This window comes from Anoplophora glabripennis, unplaced genomic scaffold (assembly GCF_000390285.2).
Source record: "Anoplophora glabripennis isolate ALB-LARVAE unplaced genomic scaffold, Agla_2.0 scaffold45, whole genome shotgun sequence".
In the NCBI taxonomy this organism is placed as follows: Eukaryota; Metazoa; Arthropoda; class Insecta; order Coleoptera; family Cerambycidae; genus Anoplophora; species Anoplophora glabripennis.
Window position 1 is genome coordinate 991,578 of NW_019416437.1, and position 17,121 is coordinate 1,008,698.

Sequence of the window (17,121 nt, forward strand, 5' to 3'; positions counted from 1 at the left end):
AAATAGAAAGAAAATCCGTTGTAATAATACAGACCACTGCAAGAAAACTTTATTAACATAGACTTAACTAAATAATTTTACTTTGTAGAGGATTAATACATTATGTTTGTCAAGTTGATGATGTTATTTAGGCACTGAATATAAACATAAGTACCAAGTATAATAATTATTATTACTATAAACTATTCATTTTATAAAAAAGGACCTCGCATGTAATAAAAATCACTAAACTAATTTAATACACTGATTTTAATAATTCAAAAAAAAAAAAACAAAATAGGTAATATACAGAATAGGTGACCAATTAATAAAAATAAACATGTCGACTTTGACATTGATAAGGAAATATCCATGTGATTATATGGTATGTAAAATAATTAAAAATTGTGGCGTTTTTTTTATTTCAAAATGTGGTTTTTGTTCCTTTCTGATTAAACCCCATATTTAAGCATTTCTTAACAGTTTTTAACGAAAACAAAAATTAAAGACGTTTAGGGAAAATTTCACATTTTGAAATTTTTTGGACTCTTTTAAGTTTTATTGCTTACATATTTTTTACTACTATTTTTATTACTGCCAATGGCTTTCCAAGACAAGCATAATATTTTATCAAGTATAATTTTTCCTCAAAAAATCAACAAGAAAAAAGTTTAAAGATTGTGGTACCCCATCCGGGAACACACTGTATATAAAATTTTCAAGGTTTATCTGAAAATTTGAAATAGGTGCAGTTTTCCAAGTCAGTAATACAGTAACAACAATTTTATCAAAAACTCGATCACAATACAAAATTCTAGATTGGGAAAATGCAGAAAGGAAGAATTTAAAAAATCTAAAAAATGCTTGGCAAAACGGTCATGTTATTCAATGAAATAACACAAACATTTTCAGAAAAGAAAGTAATATGGTGAAAAGAAAATTAAAAACGTCCAATGTACGTTTTGCTAAACGCTGATATATCTATGTAATAAGTGTAAGTAAATTTTGATAGTTGCTGAGAGAATAATATTCTAAATGACCAGTTTTAAGTAATAACGGAATAAGATGTATCTTATATATCTATGGATATCCCAATTAAAAAATCATCTACTGAGGTGTAGACTTTTGAATATATTACCATAAAATTAAGTATTTTGTATAATTTACCTTCTGGTTCTCCAAATCTTCTCATGGGAATCATACTCATAAGTTTTGCTTTCACTTTATCAGGAATTACTGTTGTCATTGGAGTCAAAATCACACCTGGCAATACAGAATTCAATCTAATGCCCTTGTTTGCCAATTCTAGAGAGGCAGTTCTAGTTAATCGCTCAACACCTGCCTTACTGGCAGCATAGTTGGCTTGTCCAATATTTCCATACTTTCCTGATATACTTCCGACATTAATAATTGAAGCGTTATTTATCCCATGGTCAATAATAGCATTAGCACATTTCTGCACAATTAAAAATGTACCCTGAAACAGTTTTATAAGAATAAATTTATTTAAAATTTAAAATGCATACTTTTAAATTTATTTTTAAAACTTCGTCAAAGTCCTCTTCTGATAATTTTAAAATAAAATTATCTCTTGTAATTCCAGCAGAGTTAACTATTATTGTAGGAGGCTTCCCATATTCTGCTAATATTTTCCCCAAGACTTCATCTATACTAGAAGAGTTTCCAACATCTAACTCTAATGAAATGTGTTCTTGTTTAAATTCTTTTGAAATGGCATTAATTGTTTCATCCGCATTCCTTTTATTTTTATCAGCTGCAACTATTAAAGCACCATCCCTAGCTAATATCTGGCATGTTGATCTACCAATACCAGAGCCAGCTCCTAAAGTTATTAAGAAATAAATTAGGTACCCATTATTTGTACATTTTAATATTACTTTTATACCTACCTGTAATAAAAGCCAATCTTCCTGTTAGTGTCATTTAAGTATATTTATCTAATTATTTAACTTTGTAAAATAGTAACAGGGAAAAATTGTAAATTAAAAGTGCGTAAGTAAATATCTAAAACGTGTATCTACATAAAAAAAGTGTAAACATTAGGTGTATACTTCATCATATCCTTATCATTTTGTTTGTGTCGTCATGAAGATGCTATTAAACTTTGACTTAAAGGTCAAGGTCAATGGTTAATTTCAATTTCAATAAATGAGGTTACCTGGGTTGTCCGCAGGGTTGCCTAACTTATAGAAAGATAGATCAGTAAGCAGAGTAAGCACAGTTATACAGTTATACTTTCACGCCATGCCAATTTTAGTATTCATTCAAACTGCGTTTGCTTCCTATTATCAAGGAACTAACTGCTCTTGACCTTGAAGTGATCTTTAGAGCATATACTATATGGACGAAGCACGCTTGTCGTTTTGACAAAGACACTGACAGACAAAGGCGAGGAGTACCACACCTTCACCCTCAGCGAAGAAAAAACGCTGAGGGTGGTGATACGCGGAATACCTGCGGGTGTTTCGCCAAGTGAGGTCCAACTCGACCTCGCAAGACAAGGGTTCCCCGGCGCAATAGTGCACCGCATGGCGAGCCGTCAAAATAAACAGGAAATGCCCCTGGTCCTAGTTCAGGCCCCACAGGACCAGGAGGACATCCTGAAGGTAACCCGCTGCTGCTCGCTCGTGGTTCGAGTAGAGCTGCAGCGAAAGCAGCGGGTTGCCACACAGTGCCACCGGTGCCAGCGGTTCGGCCACGGCCAGACCCGGTGCACAGCTGAGCCAAAGTGCGTAAAATGTGGCGAAAACCACAGCACGCACGTATGCAAAAAGGCCAAAGACACGCCCGCCAGGTGTGCAAATTGCGCCGGGCCACACCCCGCCAGCTATATGGGGTGCCCTCAGTACCCCAAAGCTAAAAACACAAAAACACAAAACACAGACACACACACGACACAAAACACTACACAAACACACAGACAGCCCCTCCTACCCACCCCAAACACAACCCCAGGACGCACATACGCTGACATGACCAGAAAAACACAAAACACACAAAAACAAAAACACAACACCTCACCACACGCACACACAGACACNATATGAATTACAATTTTACAAATAAATTATTGCTATTTATCCTCATTTTATTATTTTTTCCTGTTTTTCTTCAATATTTAATGCTCCATTTCCAAAAAAAGGGCGCTATATGAGACTAAAATCTCCAGATATTGATAAAACACCACAATCGACTGCTATTCTGGTGTAAAATCACTATTGCCGTGAATTAATAATTACAAGTTAAAATTTTCTATACAGGGTGTAAATAAATAAGCGAGAAAATTCAAGGGTGATTCCCTGTGGAAAAATAAGGTGGGTCTTTCATTTGAACAGCCCCTGTGAAGAATAGGGTGCCAAAAAAGTAGTTTTTAATTTTTTCTGAAATACCAAAAAAGTAACGAATGAAATTAAGTAGACGTTTTCTGCTATCGAGAAGGCACTCAGTAAAAATTTGTTAATTTTCTCCTATGGTTGTAAGAGGTATAAAAAGCCCTAATAAGACTTGTTTCATAAGTAACTTTTTTTTTTGTTACTATCTTACCATTTAAAAAATAAATTCAGATAGCCTGATTCATTCTAAACACAAAAGGTATCTTGTAATTTTTTCGCAAAATTAACGGTTTCTGCGCAAAAAAATAATTTCAAATCAATTACAAGACTTAGGATTCAATATTTTTCGAACTATAATTTATCTAGTAGGCGACTGTCACGTTGACATTTCGTAATGGCATTGTTAGTAAGGTCACATAAGCCGGTCAAATTAGACCAAAAAATAAGAGTGAAGGTACATAAATTTACAAGCTGAAAGTGAGTAAAATTGTTTAAAACAATTAAAAATAACATATTAAAATTCCTCATCGTTCCGGTACTCGGAAAACAATTTACTCGAGGTCAAAGGTCAAAAAAATGGGGTTTTCGCCATTTTCAGCTAAACGGTAAGTTTTATCATAAAATTACTTCTGACAAAAATTGTAGATCATAAAATTATTTATAAAAAATGTATCGATACTTTTCTTTCCTAAGAGCCACCGTTTCTTAGATATAACGATTCAAAAAGTTGTAAAAGTTGTAATCGTCATAATATGCATAAGTACACTGTAACTGTAAGAAGACATGCAGTGCTAAATGTGGTTGCAAAAAAGTTGGACTGTCTTGTTCTCTGATTTCTCTGGCATGTACAAATTGTCAAGGCTGGTCGTGTTCTAATCTAATGTTGAATCACCAACAGACCAACAGTAGAGGATTCGTTTGATACCAACGAGGAGACATCACTATTGACGCAATTTACTTACACCCAGAATGAAGAAGAAGAAGATCAAGACGAAGAGCAAGAAGAAGTATTTGAAGGTTATGGATCAGACGAATAAATTCTTTTTTTAAATTTCCATCGCTTTTATCATGTCCAACCCTTGCTAATACTTATCTGTTATTATGCAATAGTTTCAAACTAAACAGAATCACAACAGACCTGTGGAATAGGCCTACTGGAGAAACCACGTTAAATAAAACGTTTTAAGTGCACTACCTCATACTCCTCATAGTAGGGATGTGCGATACGATACGATAATTCAGAGTATCGATACTTTTGTCCGATATTTTGTATCGATATTTTCTATGCAATACATTACGAGTATCGATACTCTTGCCTGTATATCGGAACCGTACGATCCGAGCGTCGCCTATTATTCAGCAGCATAATATAATAGTGGAAATAATATTCCTTCGTGTGCATCCAGTAATGTTACACGTCTGTTTACTGGTTACAGATAATAGGGCATTTCGATTTGGCAAAAACAATAGCTATTAGTTGCTAATAGCAACTTAGAGTTACTCTGAACTGATTGATATTAGTTAATAGTACTAATAAGTACTATTTTTGCCAAAACGAAAGCGCCCAATTTTTTATTGCTGTTATATATGTTTTCATTATGATGTTGTAAAATGTTCGCATACTTACAAACATATAAAGTGAACTAATTTTCAAATGGAATTTCTTCTGTTGTTGCTTCTGGGCTGACATCTTATAATTAACACATATTTGTTTTGTCACAGTAACTCTGTATCGAAAATGTACCGATATTTTAAGTATCGATGTTTTTCAATACGATATTTTACTGTATCGATACGATTTTTGCGATCCGTATCGAGATAAGGTATCTTTATTTTCTGCAGTATCGCACATCCCTATTACAGTCTATACGAGTGATAGAGAGAGATAGAGCTAGTTTGGGCACGGAATAGGATTATAATAGCTGCTTTCCAATTGTCAGGGAAATGCTCTTGAAGTGATTTTCTACTGTTCTATTCTTTACGTACTCTAAACTTAAAAAATTGGAACACCTCCGAGAGAAACTCGTAAAGGTGTGGTGCGTGAGGGGCAGGGGAAAACAAATAGGAACACTTTAAGAGTAAAATATTCCAGCTTATTGGAACGCAAAAAGGTAATCTGAAGTATTACTGAAGTACTTTGGAAAGTCAATTGGAAAGACATAACAACAATACAATAACAACAACACTACAACAATAACAATATTGTATTCTGTGGTTTGCGTACCATATTTCTCGCTCGCGCAGGTACGTGATTGCTAACGCAAATCCTTTGTTGAAGATTAGATAGAGCGAGAATACAGCGTTTATACTTTTTAACAAAACATAACACCACCCCCGGGGTTTACACAGACGAGCCGGCGAAGCAAGAAGAGCGCCAGAAGAAAGGGCCCTAGCCGGCGGGGCCCAGCCAGGACAAAAGGAGGTCCCACAAAGCGCCTACGCCGGCCGCATTTGCAGTCGGGGTAGGCGACGGATGGGGCCCACCTACGAAGGCTGCCCAGGCCTATACGAGATTAGGCAGGATAAAGAGGGATAATCCCCCTCGATCCCAAATCATTGAGGCCAAATTTCTAGCCATGGAATAATGGCGCGGAGTCCTTCGTCTATGTAGTATATGCTCTAAGGTTACTACTCCAAACTTGAATAGACTGTTTTAGGGTGACGTCATATATTTAGGCAACCCGCAACGCGCAACAAATAGTCATGGTTGAAATTATACAGACCGAATGTGACCCTTGTGTACTATGTATTTACATAGATACTATAACAATAAACAACTTCAAATGAATTTATATTTACAAGGATTTAGAAGTATTTAAGAACAGCCAACACGTGTTTCGTAAAATATGTACCTAGATACACTAATGTGCTTAAAACTTACAAAAAAAACAACGGTATTTTGATCTATTTTGGTGAGGAAGCTACTTGAATTTGTTTCTGAACATCNCCAACACGTGTTTCGTAAAATATGTACCTAGATACACTAATGTGCTTAAAACTTACAAAAAAAACAACGGTATTTTGATCTATTTTGGTGAGGAAGCTACTTGAATTTGTTTCTGAACATCCTGAAGTATGTCTAACTAACTAAACTAATTATTACTTCATAAAATCAGTCCTAATGTAATTTATTGTATAGAATAGATGGTTTGTTTCTATTAAATATCTGATTAGGGATATATGATACTTATTTTTTTATATACACCTTGAATTGACGTATCTCAGGGGAGAATTTTCACTCTCACTGCTAGATTGAGAAATTCCACTAGCATGCGAACTGTATTACAGTTTATCTACTCGTAAAGGGTATTTATCATCCACGACGTGTTCCCATTTTAAGGAGTATGGTCTTGAAAGAGTTTCGTCTGTCGATTCAATTCCTCATTCCTGTCAAGGGAGTAAGTAGTTCAGTTTATTATTCTTAAACAATGTATATCCATTGTGAGACATTGTGTCATTCAGTAGTATAAGATATTTCCGTCCTTTGTCTGTTGAAAAGTTTGAATCGACTGGGACGTCAGCCAGTTATATGAGTTAGTTCAAACTGGGTACTACTTGACGTTAACTTTCAATAACGTGGAAACGCTTCGTGTTTCAGAAAATTATAGTATTTATTTTACTTCGTTTGATTTTCATATCACTACTGTACTGAACTGATACTTATTGAGTCCATCGGTATTTCTTTTCTCTACTGTACGATCGTACACAATAAAATGGAATATTGTAAAATTACAACGAATAAAATACTCTTGCCACCAACTATATTCGTTGTGCAATTCAAACTGAGTTCACTATATTTACATTTTTAAGGCTAGCATTTTTGAAGCTGGCGACAAGAAATCGCACCTTTAGCAAGACAATGACATAACAAGTTGTAACAAAAGCCGAGACGCGTGGTAGTTTATTTGTTAATTCTCGGAATTGATGGGTAAACTCAGACTCAGAAAAATATTTCGGTAAACACTAATTATTGAAAAGTTAAGGGTTTTCAAGTAGGTTTAACGTAGCCATAAAGTCGTCGAGAGACTAGTGACTTTGTCACCGTTACTAATGAATTTGCAGGGCCGTCCTTCGGAGAAGCTCTCATGAAACTTGTTTTTGAACAAGTTGACTTAGACCGTCAGGGCCATGTGTTGGGCCATCTGTTAGCGACGGTTTAACTCATGGTGAAGGAAAAAAAATCGATATTTCCAATAACGCGTGAAATGCATTCGAATGACGTAGGAATACCAAGATATTTAAATAAGTTGTTTGAATGTTGTGAGGAAAATAGTAATAGATCAAATAGCTGGTTTTTAGGCAGATTTTCCAAGCTATAAGAATACATTAAATGATATTGACTAATCTGTCCCGTATTGATGTACGGAGTCACAAGAGGAAGGTGTAGGGTTATTTGAAAGTTTTGTATCAAAATTATTTAGACAACTGTAAATTCAGTCAATTAACATAGTATAGTTATACCAAAGCGTTCCGATATTCAGGGAGCCCACCAATAAGATAAGAACAGAAACTTCTGGACCTAAGAAATGGGCGTGTCGAATCGAGATGTTGAATTCAGGTGAGATCTTCGAAAAAAAGGTAGTTTTTCCTGGGGTTCCACGTTGAGCAGTCTACTTAGTTTTAGAGTCTCGGGTTAATTTAGTAATGGATAAAGTCTTTCCAAATTTTGCTATGGATCTCGCATTTCCTGAATCTCGGAACGCTGTCGCGTGTAAATGAAATGTGTGGTGCCGTTGTTTTGTTTGTTTTGTTTGTTTTGTTTTTATCGTTATTAAAACCTTTCCTGGAATGTTTTGGCGTTTTCTTGTTTTTCCAATTTAAGTGTCACCCTATGCAACCAACCACTGGATTAGGTTCTACATGAGCGACGTACGATAAGTGTCTGTAATTCATTCTCTGAACGTACAACATTTCTAAGTTCCCACGTATTAATTAAAGTATGATGATAATTATAAACTCCCTTTCGAGAAGTAAATGGTATACTCTTTTGCAAGTTTATCGTTATGATACTGGTCATAACGGTAAGTTATGTTTTCGGTCCGCACAATTCGCTTTTTAAAAATAAATGTCGAACTCGATTATAACAAATTTATTTGGTTCTCAAACGTACAGGACACTGAATATACTGAGGTAGCGAGACGTCTAACAAGACCAATATGTACCAACTAACAAAACTAGTCGCCCTTGAACATCTTTTATTAGTAAGGGTGGTATTTACATTAATGTTATTTTAATGACAAACAAATGATTAGAAAGTATCCGTTTGCTTTTCAATGTATAATGGGAAGTCGACGACACTATTATTATTGGAATTATTATTTACTACTCTTAAACCCATTATATGGGTTTATATTAGTTTAGTATTAGTACCTAAGGAGTTATGACTGAAAATGTAGCAAACCTCTTATAGCTATTTCCGTATTTTTATCGTAAACAATAGGTACTTTTTAATTCTGTATAAGTTTTACACAACGTAAGCTTTTAAGATTGTCTACAAATTGCCTTCATGTATTTCGTGAAGGTCTTCGTTTTTATGGATATCGAGCAGCAAATTCTCTGTTCTTGAAATTACTTTGTCACATTTTCCATAAATAACAAACAAATTAAAATAATCCTCATTATAATTTGAACGATCCCCTAGGCATTTTTATTTAAATTTTCAGCAAAAACTATTACAGACACAAGAATAACTTGACAAAAGTCAAGTCAAGTCAAGTCAAGTCAAATCAAACAAACTGTGGCGAAGTTATAAATTATCTTCTAACATTGATGATTATAATAAATTCAAAAAATTAAGATCTGAAGTCAAATCTTTAATTCATTTATCCTATAGGGACTATTTGGTATCAATTGAAGAAGACTTATGCGTAAATCCAAGACGTTTCTGGTCATATATTGGCGCTAAAGCAAATACTACGTCTGTTCCCTCATACATGAGTTATAATGACATAATGTTGGATGATCCCTCAGATGTGGTGAATGCATTCGCTGACTATTTTTCNCTTTTATTAGTAAGGGTGGTATTTACATTAATGTTATTTTAATGACAAACAAATGATTAGAAAGTATCCGTTTGCTTTTCAATGTATAATGGGAAGTCGACGACACTATTATTATTGGAATTATTATTTACTACTCTTAAACCCATTATATGGGTTTATATTAGTTTAGTATTAGTACCTAAGGAGTTATGACTGAAAATGTAGCAAACCTCTTATAGCTATTTCTGTATTTTTATCGTAAACAATAGGTACTTTTTAATTCTGTATAAGTTTTAAACAACGTAAGCTTTTAAGATTGTCCACAAATTGCCTTCATGTATTTCGTGAAGGTCTTCGTTTTTATGGATATCGAGCAGCAAATTCTCTGTTCTTGAAATTACTTTGTCACAATTTCCATAAATAACAAGCAAATTAAAATAATCCTCAGTATAATTTGAACGATCCCTTAGGCATTTTTATTTAAATTTTCAGCAAAAACTATTACAGACAAGAATAACTTGACAAAAGTCAAGTCAAATCAAACAAACTGTGGCGAAGTTAAATTATCTTCTAACATTGATGATTATAATAAATTCAAAAAATTAAAATCTGAAGTCAAATCTTTAATTCATTTATCCTATAGGGACTATTTGGTATCAATTGAAGAAGACTTATGCGTAAATCCAAGACGTTTCTGGTCATATATTGGCGCTAAAGCAAATACTACGTCTGTTCCCTCATACATGAGTTATAATGACATAATGTTGGATGATCCCTCAGATGTGGTGAATGCATTCGCTGACTATTTTTCGAAGGCTTTTGGCAAGAGTTCTGCTCCTTTGTCCAACTGTGATAATATTGTAAATCATGACTTACTACGCATTCCTGAAATATCTGAAGATGATATTATACGTGCCATCAAAAAAATTAAAGGTAACTTTACTATGGGTCCTGATTTAGTACCTGCCTTCTTGGTAAAAGATTGTGGAATAATTTTTGCTAAACCGTTGAAAATAATTTTTAATACCATTCTCAAGTCTGGTGTATTTCCAGAATTATGGAAACTTTCTAGAATATGTCCCATCTATAAAAAAGGTCACAAAAATAATATAATGAATTACAGGCCCATTGCAATTATAAGTAATTTTTCAAAAATTTTCGAATTAGTCATTCACAATCACTTGTACTCTCACGTGGAAAAATATATATCTCAATTTCAGCATGGTTTTGTTAAGGGACGATCAACGACGACAAACTTAGCCAACAAGGTACAATATATTTCCGAGGTGCTGGATAGGGGTGGTCAGGTGGACGTGATATATACTGATTTTTCGAAGGCATTTGATCGGCTTAACCATGATTTGCTGATTTATAAATTACATTCAGTGGGTGTATCTGATGATCTCTTAAATGTGTTTCGCTCCTACTTTGCCAACCGTTTTCAATTTGTTCAATATCGAGGCTTCCAATCAGATAAGTTTCCGCAATTGTCAGGCGTTCCTCAGGGGTCCATACTGGGGCCCTTATTTTTTATTATATTCATGAATGACTTAACTGAACTATTTGACATTAATTATCTAATGTATGCGGATGACCTTAAATTGTTTATTGAGATTATGTCAATATCTGATTGTTATAGATTACAGGATAACTTAACTAAATTACACCGTTGGTGTCAGGACAATCATTTACCTTTAAACATCAGTAAATGTAATACTATGTCCTATAGCCGCCGGAAAAATGTTCTACATTTTGATTACCTTCTAGATAATACTATTTTAAATAGAGTCTCGCAATTCAATGACCTTGGCGTGACATTTTGTGGTAATCTATCATTTGACGCGCATATTCAAGCAATAACTGAATCTGCATTTAAAAACCTGGGTTTTATCTTGCGTAATTCTAAGGATTTTCGCAACACGCGTACATTGAATACACTGTTCAATTGTTTTGTTCGCTGCAAGCTTGAGTATGCCTCTATTGTGTGGAGCCCAATTTATAACATCCATATAACTCAGTTGGAGAAAGTACAGCGGAGATACGTGAAGACATTGCATTTTATCAGTTTTGGTATCTATCCGGTTCGTGGCATTCCAGAGGATATTTTGTTGTCCACTTTCGACTTAATTAGTTTGCAGCGGAGGCGCATTATGCACTCTCTGATCTTTCTGCACAATATCGTCAACAATTCCCTGAATGCGCCTTCTCTGGTGTCTCAAATTTTATATCGCGTTCCTAGATTAAACTCTAGATCGAGTTCCGTATTGCAGTTGCCAACTGCTCGTACTAATATTCTTGCAGCATCCCCTCTCCATCAAATGATCACTAATTACCAAATGTATGAAGATCGACTTGATATATTTTTTCATTCAATTGATTTTATTAAGAAATTATTTGCTTAATTTGATCTGTATTTTTGCATTTATCTATTTTAATGTTTATTTAGTATATTTCCTGTCATGTTTTGTTATTGGTTGGTTTATTTATTGGATTTTTGTTCCTACTCTAATTACTGCCTGTTGTGTTTGTTTATATTAAATGTATATTTTAAATTGTGTGTACGACCTTGTCCTGTAACTGGGATCTGTCCCGTTGGACATTGTACTTTAAATAAATAAATAAATAAAAAATCAAGTTATTTTAATAATTTTTTGGAATGTTTTTGGTCATGGCCAATTTGAAAACAGGTTTGATATGAGAAAAATTATTCAAAAAATAGAAAATTGCAAATTTAAAAGTAGTTACGGTAACCCTAATAATGGTTAGAAAAGAAATTTCAATTTGGATACGCAGAGTAGAAAAATACAGGGTGTTCCATTTAAGTTAACAAAGTTATAGCTGTTTTGACGTTATCAAAATGTAACAGCAAAAATGTTATTATTATTAGTATTAAATGTTTTAATTTGTTTGTACACCATATGTTACTTATGCCCTTACAGATACCAAAAATCTACTTGATATCGCGCTCCTCAAAAGAGTTACTAGCATATCCGCGGACCCTTGCATCTGCTAATTATTTTCTTTTAAAAATTAATATCTCTATATCTCTTTTTCTATCTCTCTTTTAAAAAGTTAATATCTCAAAATCTGTAACTCCTACGTATAGGAATATTTTACAAAGTGACCCTCAAATTTCAGGTAGAATCCGAATATGCAATAATATCTAGGGTGTCCTATTTAAAATAAGAAAGTTAATGTCGATTTCCGGTATAACCCGAAGTGCCATAAAGTTCCAAATATTTTAGCTGTGTTGGCCTTACTGCCTCTGCTAAGTTGCGAAATTTTCAGATTTATCGGATCAGTACTTTCCGGGATATCGATAGTGGCGATTCCTGACGTAACACCCTGTATATACGCATATAGCGTATTGCCCCCTGAAGACAAACTTCTCAAAAATTTACCAAATACGTACTCAAAAAATATGTAATTTTATTGTAAAACTTCATTTCTGTTTATAATAGTTGAAGATAAATATGGGGCATATAGGGAAGGTCAAAGTTAAATAATTGTATAACTAGTATACAACGTTCTTTGTACTCTTTACGAAGTGATAGCTATAACTGTTATTATATTGTTCTATACTCGTTATCAGAATATCTAGTACTAACTATAAGTTTTATAATAAATGTATTGAACTCTTATACTCTTTATGTGTTAAAAATATATGACATTAAATTTTCATAAATTTTATTACAGAACTAAAATTACAAGCTCGGATTCTAATGTAAACATATAATAAACATTTAAACAAACCGTGTCTCCTTGTATTATATTATATTCCATGGGAATTTGCACTATAATTCGTCCACCCTATAGTTGATTAACTTTACCCATGCTCTTCCTTGTCACCGTCAGCCTTCTGTTCCTTCGTCTTAGGTAAAGCTTAACATCAACGGTTTCTAATAGAGCACACAAGATAATTATTTTTAAGATTTAGACAAAATTTAAATGTGAAAAAACAAAACAGCTACAAATCACAAGATAAAGTGATATACTTTACGCAAGCTCTATGATCACGTATCCACAAAACATGTATTTGTACTGTGAATTCTCATCCAACTAGAAGAAGCGTAATAGTCGATGCACAGCGAGTTGTCGGAAGATGATGATCACTTAACCATTATAAAACGCATTTACACGTTAAAAAACATAATCATTATGAACACAAATAATTCTGTTAATACAGCTTATATACAGATGAGTATGGAGATGAGTGTTTTTTTTTAAATAAAGGTTGTGTGTTTTTTATAAAAGTTTTAATACATACGCTATACACATTATTCTAGAGAAACAGTTTAATAAAACCAAATTTTTCAGTGTAGGACTTACTATAATTTTTGCCTAACGTTAATACTTACATTTTGGGTTCTAATTTTAAAACCACCCTGTATATTTTAATGAAATTTTGACGTGGTGTACTACAGTAAAGTATCTATAATTTGATGTTAAAGCCAACGGACTCCACCTAAAATATATTTTCTTAAATGTTTTGCAAATATGCTATCGAAATGAAGATATTGTTATTGATAAATCAGTTTTGAATGACTAATTAGTTTATTTTTTTCTCAAATTGTTTCATGCATTCAACTTTGTCAAGTACAAATGCATTTGAGAGAGTTGGCAGAATTAAATAAATATTAAAAATAAACAATTAGATAATAAACTATGAGAAAAAGATAAATATGTTTTAATCTTTAACTTTTTTCCCTTAGGCTACATATTTCTAAAAGTTTTTGGACTTGGTAAAGATTAAGCTCCCTATTAGATTCAATTTGGGTCCCTTCGACAACATCCAGTTGAATTTTATTGCCATACAAACATTTTTCATTTTGCTAGAGGCAACAGGAGGTAGTCTCAAAAAAGTATGAAATTTAAGGCTTGATNTGCTATCGAAATGAAGATATTGTTATTGATAAATCAGTTTTGAATGACTAATTAGTTTATTTTTTTCTCAAATTGTTTCATGCATTCAACTTTGTCAAGTACAAATGCATTTGAGAGCGTTGGCAGAATTAAATAAATATTAAAAATAAACAATTACATAATAAACTATGAGAAAAAGATAAATATGTTTTAATCTTTAACTTTTTTCCCTTAGGCTACATATTTCTAAAAGTTTTTGGACTTGGTAAAGATTAAGCTCCCTATTAGATTCAATTTGGGTCCCTTCGACAACATCCAGTTGAATTTTATTGCCATACAAAAATTTTTCATTTTGCTAGAGGCAACGGGAGGTATAGTCTCAAAAAAGTATGAAATTTAAGGCTTGCTAATGTCAATATTTTCTGTATTTTTTCTGACAGAACTCAAAACTGACAGGGTTAAATGTCATACTACTTCGTGGTCATGAAAATAAAGAATTGTTAAGAGAACTATTCAGTTTACTATCACTATCCATATTACGACAACAGTAAATTAAATTTAAAAATAAGTTTAAAGGATACGTAAAAATCGAATTGTAGTGTTGGGAAAATATCAAAGAGGAAGGAACAAAATTTAATCTAACTTTCGGATCTCAGAAATATTTTAATTATTTCAGGATGCATTTGACGTAATTTATGATGCAGAATAAAACAAAACGACAACAAAGAATAAAATTTGGTAAAAATACCCTAGAATTTTTCTGAAATACTTCGTGCTTAGAACAACAAAATTTCGTACAAAAACTATTTTTGTGATTTCGCAAAAATGTATTCGCAGTCGTCTTAATATGACCAAGCCATACGTTAATGATTTATTACTGTTTTACCATGATTTTAGTATTCCTAATATAAGCTCCTGGGTCACGTGGTTTGTAAACATTTCTGAAGGCTCTCTATATTAACTATACAATATATTTGGTAAATCAAAGCTTGTTTCAGACACTTTCAAATGTGGTCTGTTGTTAAAAATAATAAAATATTATTTGCAATAAGTTCTCTAGGAGTATCTCTCGTTACACTTTTAAATGGCTTATGTACCTACTATTTAGTTGCTGTATTTAGAAGTTGTCAATGCATTTGTTACTTGATTTTTTATTCTACTGGTACACAAGAAAACTAAAAAGCTTTCTTTAGGTAAAAGCTGTCTTGATATATGTCGAAAACAAAGAAGGTTTGAAAGTTTGATTTATACCGTAAGTTTCTTGCAAAAGTNAGGCAACGGGAGGTATAGTCTCAAAAAAGTATGAAATTTAAGGCTTGCTAATGTCAATATTTTCTGTATTTTTTCTGACAGAACTCAAAACTGACAGGGTTAAATGTCATACTACTTCGTGGTCATGAAAATAAAGAATTGTTAAGAGAACTATTCAGTTTACTATCACTATCCATATTTCGACAACAGTAAATTAAATTTAAAAATAAGTTTAAAGGATACGTAAAAATCGAATTACAGTGTTAGGAAAATATCATAGAGGAAGGAACAAAATTTAAGAAATCTAACTTTCGGATCTCAGAAATATTTTAATTATTTCAGGATGCATTTGACGTAATTTATGATGCAGAATAAAACAAAACGACCACAAAGAATAAAATTTGGTAAAAATACCCTAGAATTTTTCTGAAATACTTCGTGCTTAGAACAAAATTTTGTACAAAAGCTATTTTTGTGATTTCGCAAAAATGTATTCGCAGTCGTCCTAATATGACCAAACCATAACGTTAATGATTTATTGCTAATTTACCTTGATTTTAGTATTCCTAATATAAGCTCCGGGGTCACGTGGTTTGTAAACATTTCTGAAGGCTCTATATTATCTACACAACATATTTCATAAATCAAAGCTTGTTTCAGACATTTTCAAATGTGATCTGTTGTTAAAAATAATAAAATATTATTTGCAATAAGTTCTCTAGGAGCATCTCTCATCACACTTTTAAATGGCTTATGTACCTACTATTTAATTGCTGTATTTAAAAGTTGTCAATGCATTTGTTACTTGATTTTTTATTCTACTGGTACACAAGAAAACTAAAAAGCTTTCTTTAGGTAAAAGCTGTCTTGATATATGTCGGAAACAAAGAAGGTTTGAAAGTTTGATTTATACCGTAAGTTTCCTGCAAAAGTTTCCCTGTGCCTTGTTCCACGGATTCTGTGGCAAAGAGAGGTTATTCAGGGAATCGGCATTGTGTAAGAAAATCTGTCACTGTAATATATTTCTGATTGCAGCAGTGGACTGAAACCGATACCTTCATATTGTTTGGCTATTTGGACCTTTTTGAGTAACGTATTTAAATATACAAGGTGTCGAAATTTATTTTTAATGAGAGGTAGCTGCTGAAAAAAGAAACCGACTGTTAAAAATGCTGCCTTAGTGAAAGTTGTCTAGAAATATATTTTTAATAATACACATCATTTTTCGAGTACTCTTATATATTTAGATCTTGCTGAGTGACACTGTTGTTGAAAATTATTATTTAGCCCAATGTTTGAGCTTACTTTGATTAATCGTTCTTGTATTAATACTGCCGTACTCGCTCGTCATGGTGCAAACTATTTTTTAATTATTTTAGTTACTTGTAGTTAGGAACTGTAATATTAGTTTTTATTTTAGTTTAACACTGGTTTAGTCACTATCTTTTTCACATGCACATAATACATATGTATTAACTACAGATTGATAGTGAAGGTATGGACAATTTTAACTACACTAATAGAGCCGGAGTTCATAAAAACAGAAAATTAGTTTAAAATCAGGTGATAAAATGTTCCGCACGGGATGGCTAGTGTAAATAGTGTTGTAGAGTTCTAGAGCTGATTTCGTGGTCCTACCAGGAACTTGGCTCTGGATAATTAACAGCATATCCCCTGGGTCGATGTTCGAACGC

General features: G+C 33.0%; 1 protein-coding gene across 1 annotated transcript in view; it reads right to left on the bottom strand.

Annotated features, from left to right (window-relative positions):
* Positions 1–2,116, bottom strand: part of LOC108917119 (estradiol 17-beta-dehydrogenase 8-like) — a 2,471-nt gene extending 355 nt beyond the window's left edge. Inside the window, exons 1-3 of the mRNA XM_023454550.1 lie at positions 1,890–2,116; positions 1,506–1,822; positions 1,147–1,456 (exon numbers count right to left, since the gene is read on the bottom strand). Coding sequence (XP_023310318.1) covers positions 1,147–1,456; positions 1,506–1,822; positions 1,890–1,923 — 661 coding nt within the window. The 5' untranslated portion in view covers positions 1,924–2,116. The remainder of the gene's footprint in view (positions 1–1,146; positions 1,457–1,505; positions 1,823–1,889) is intronic.
* Positions 2,117–17,121: the final 15,005 nt, after the last annotated feature.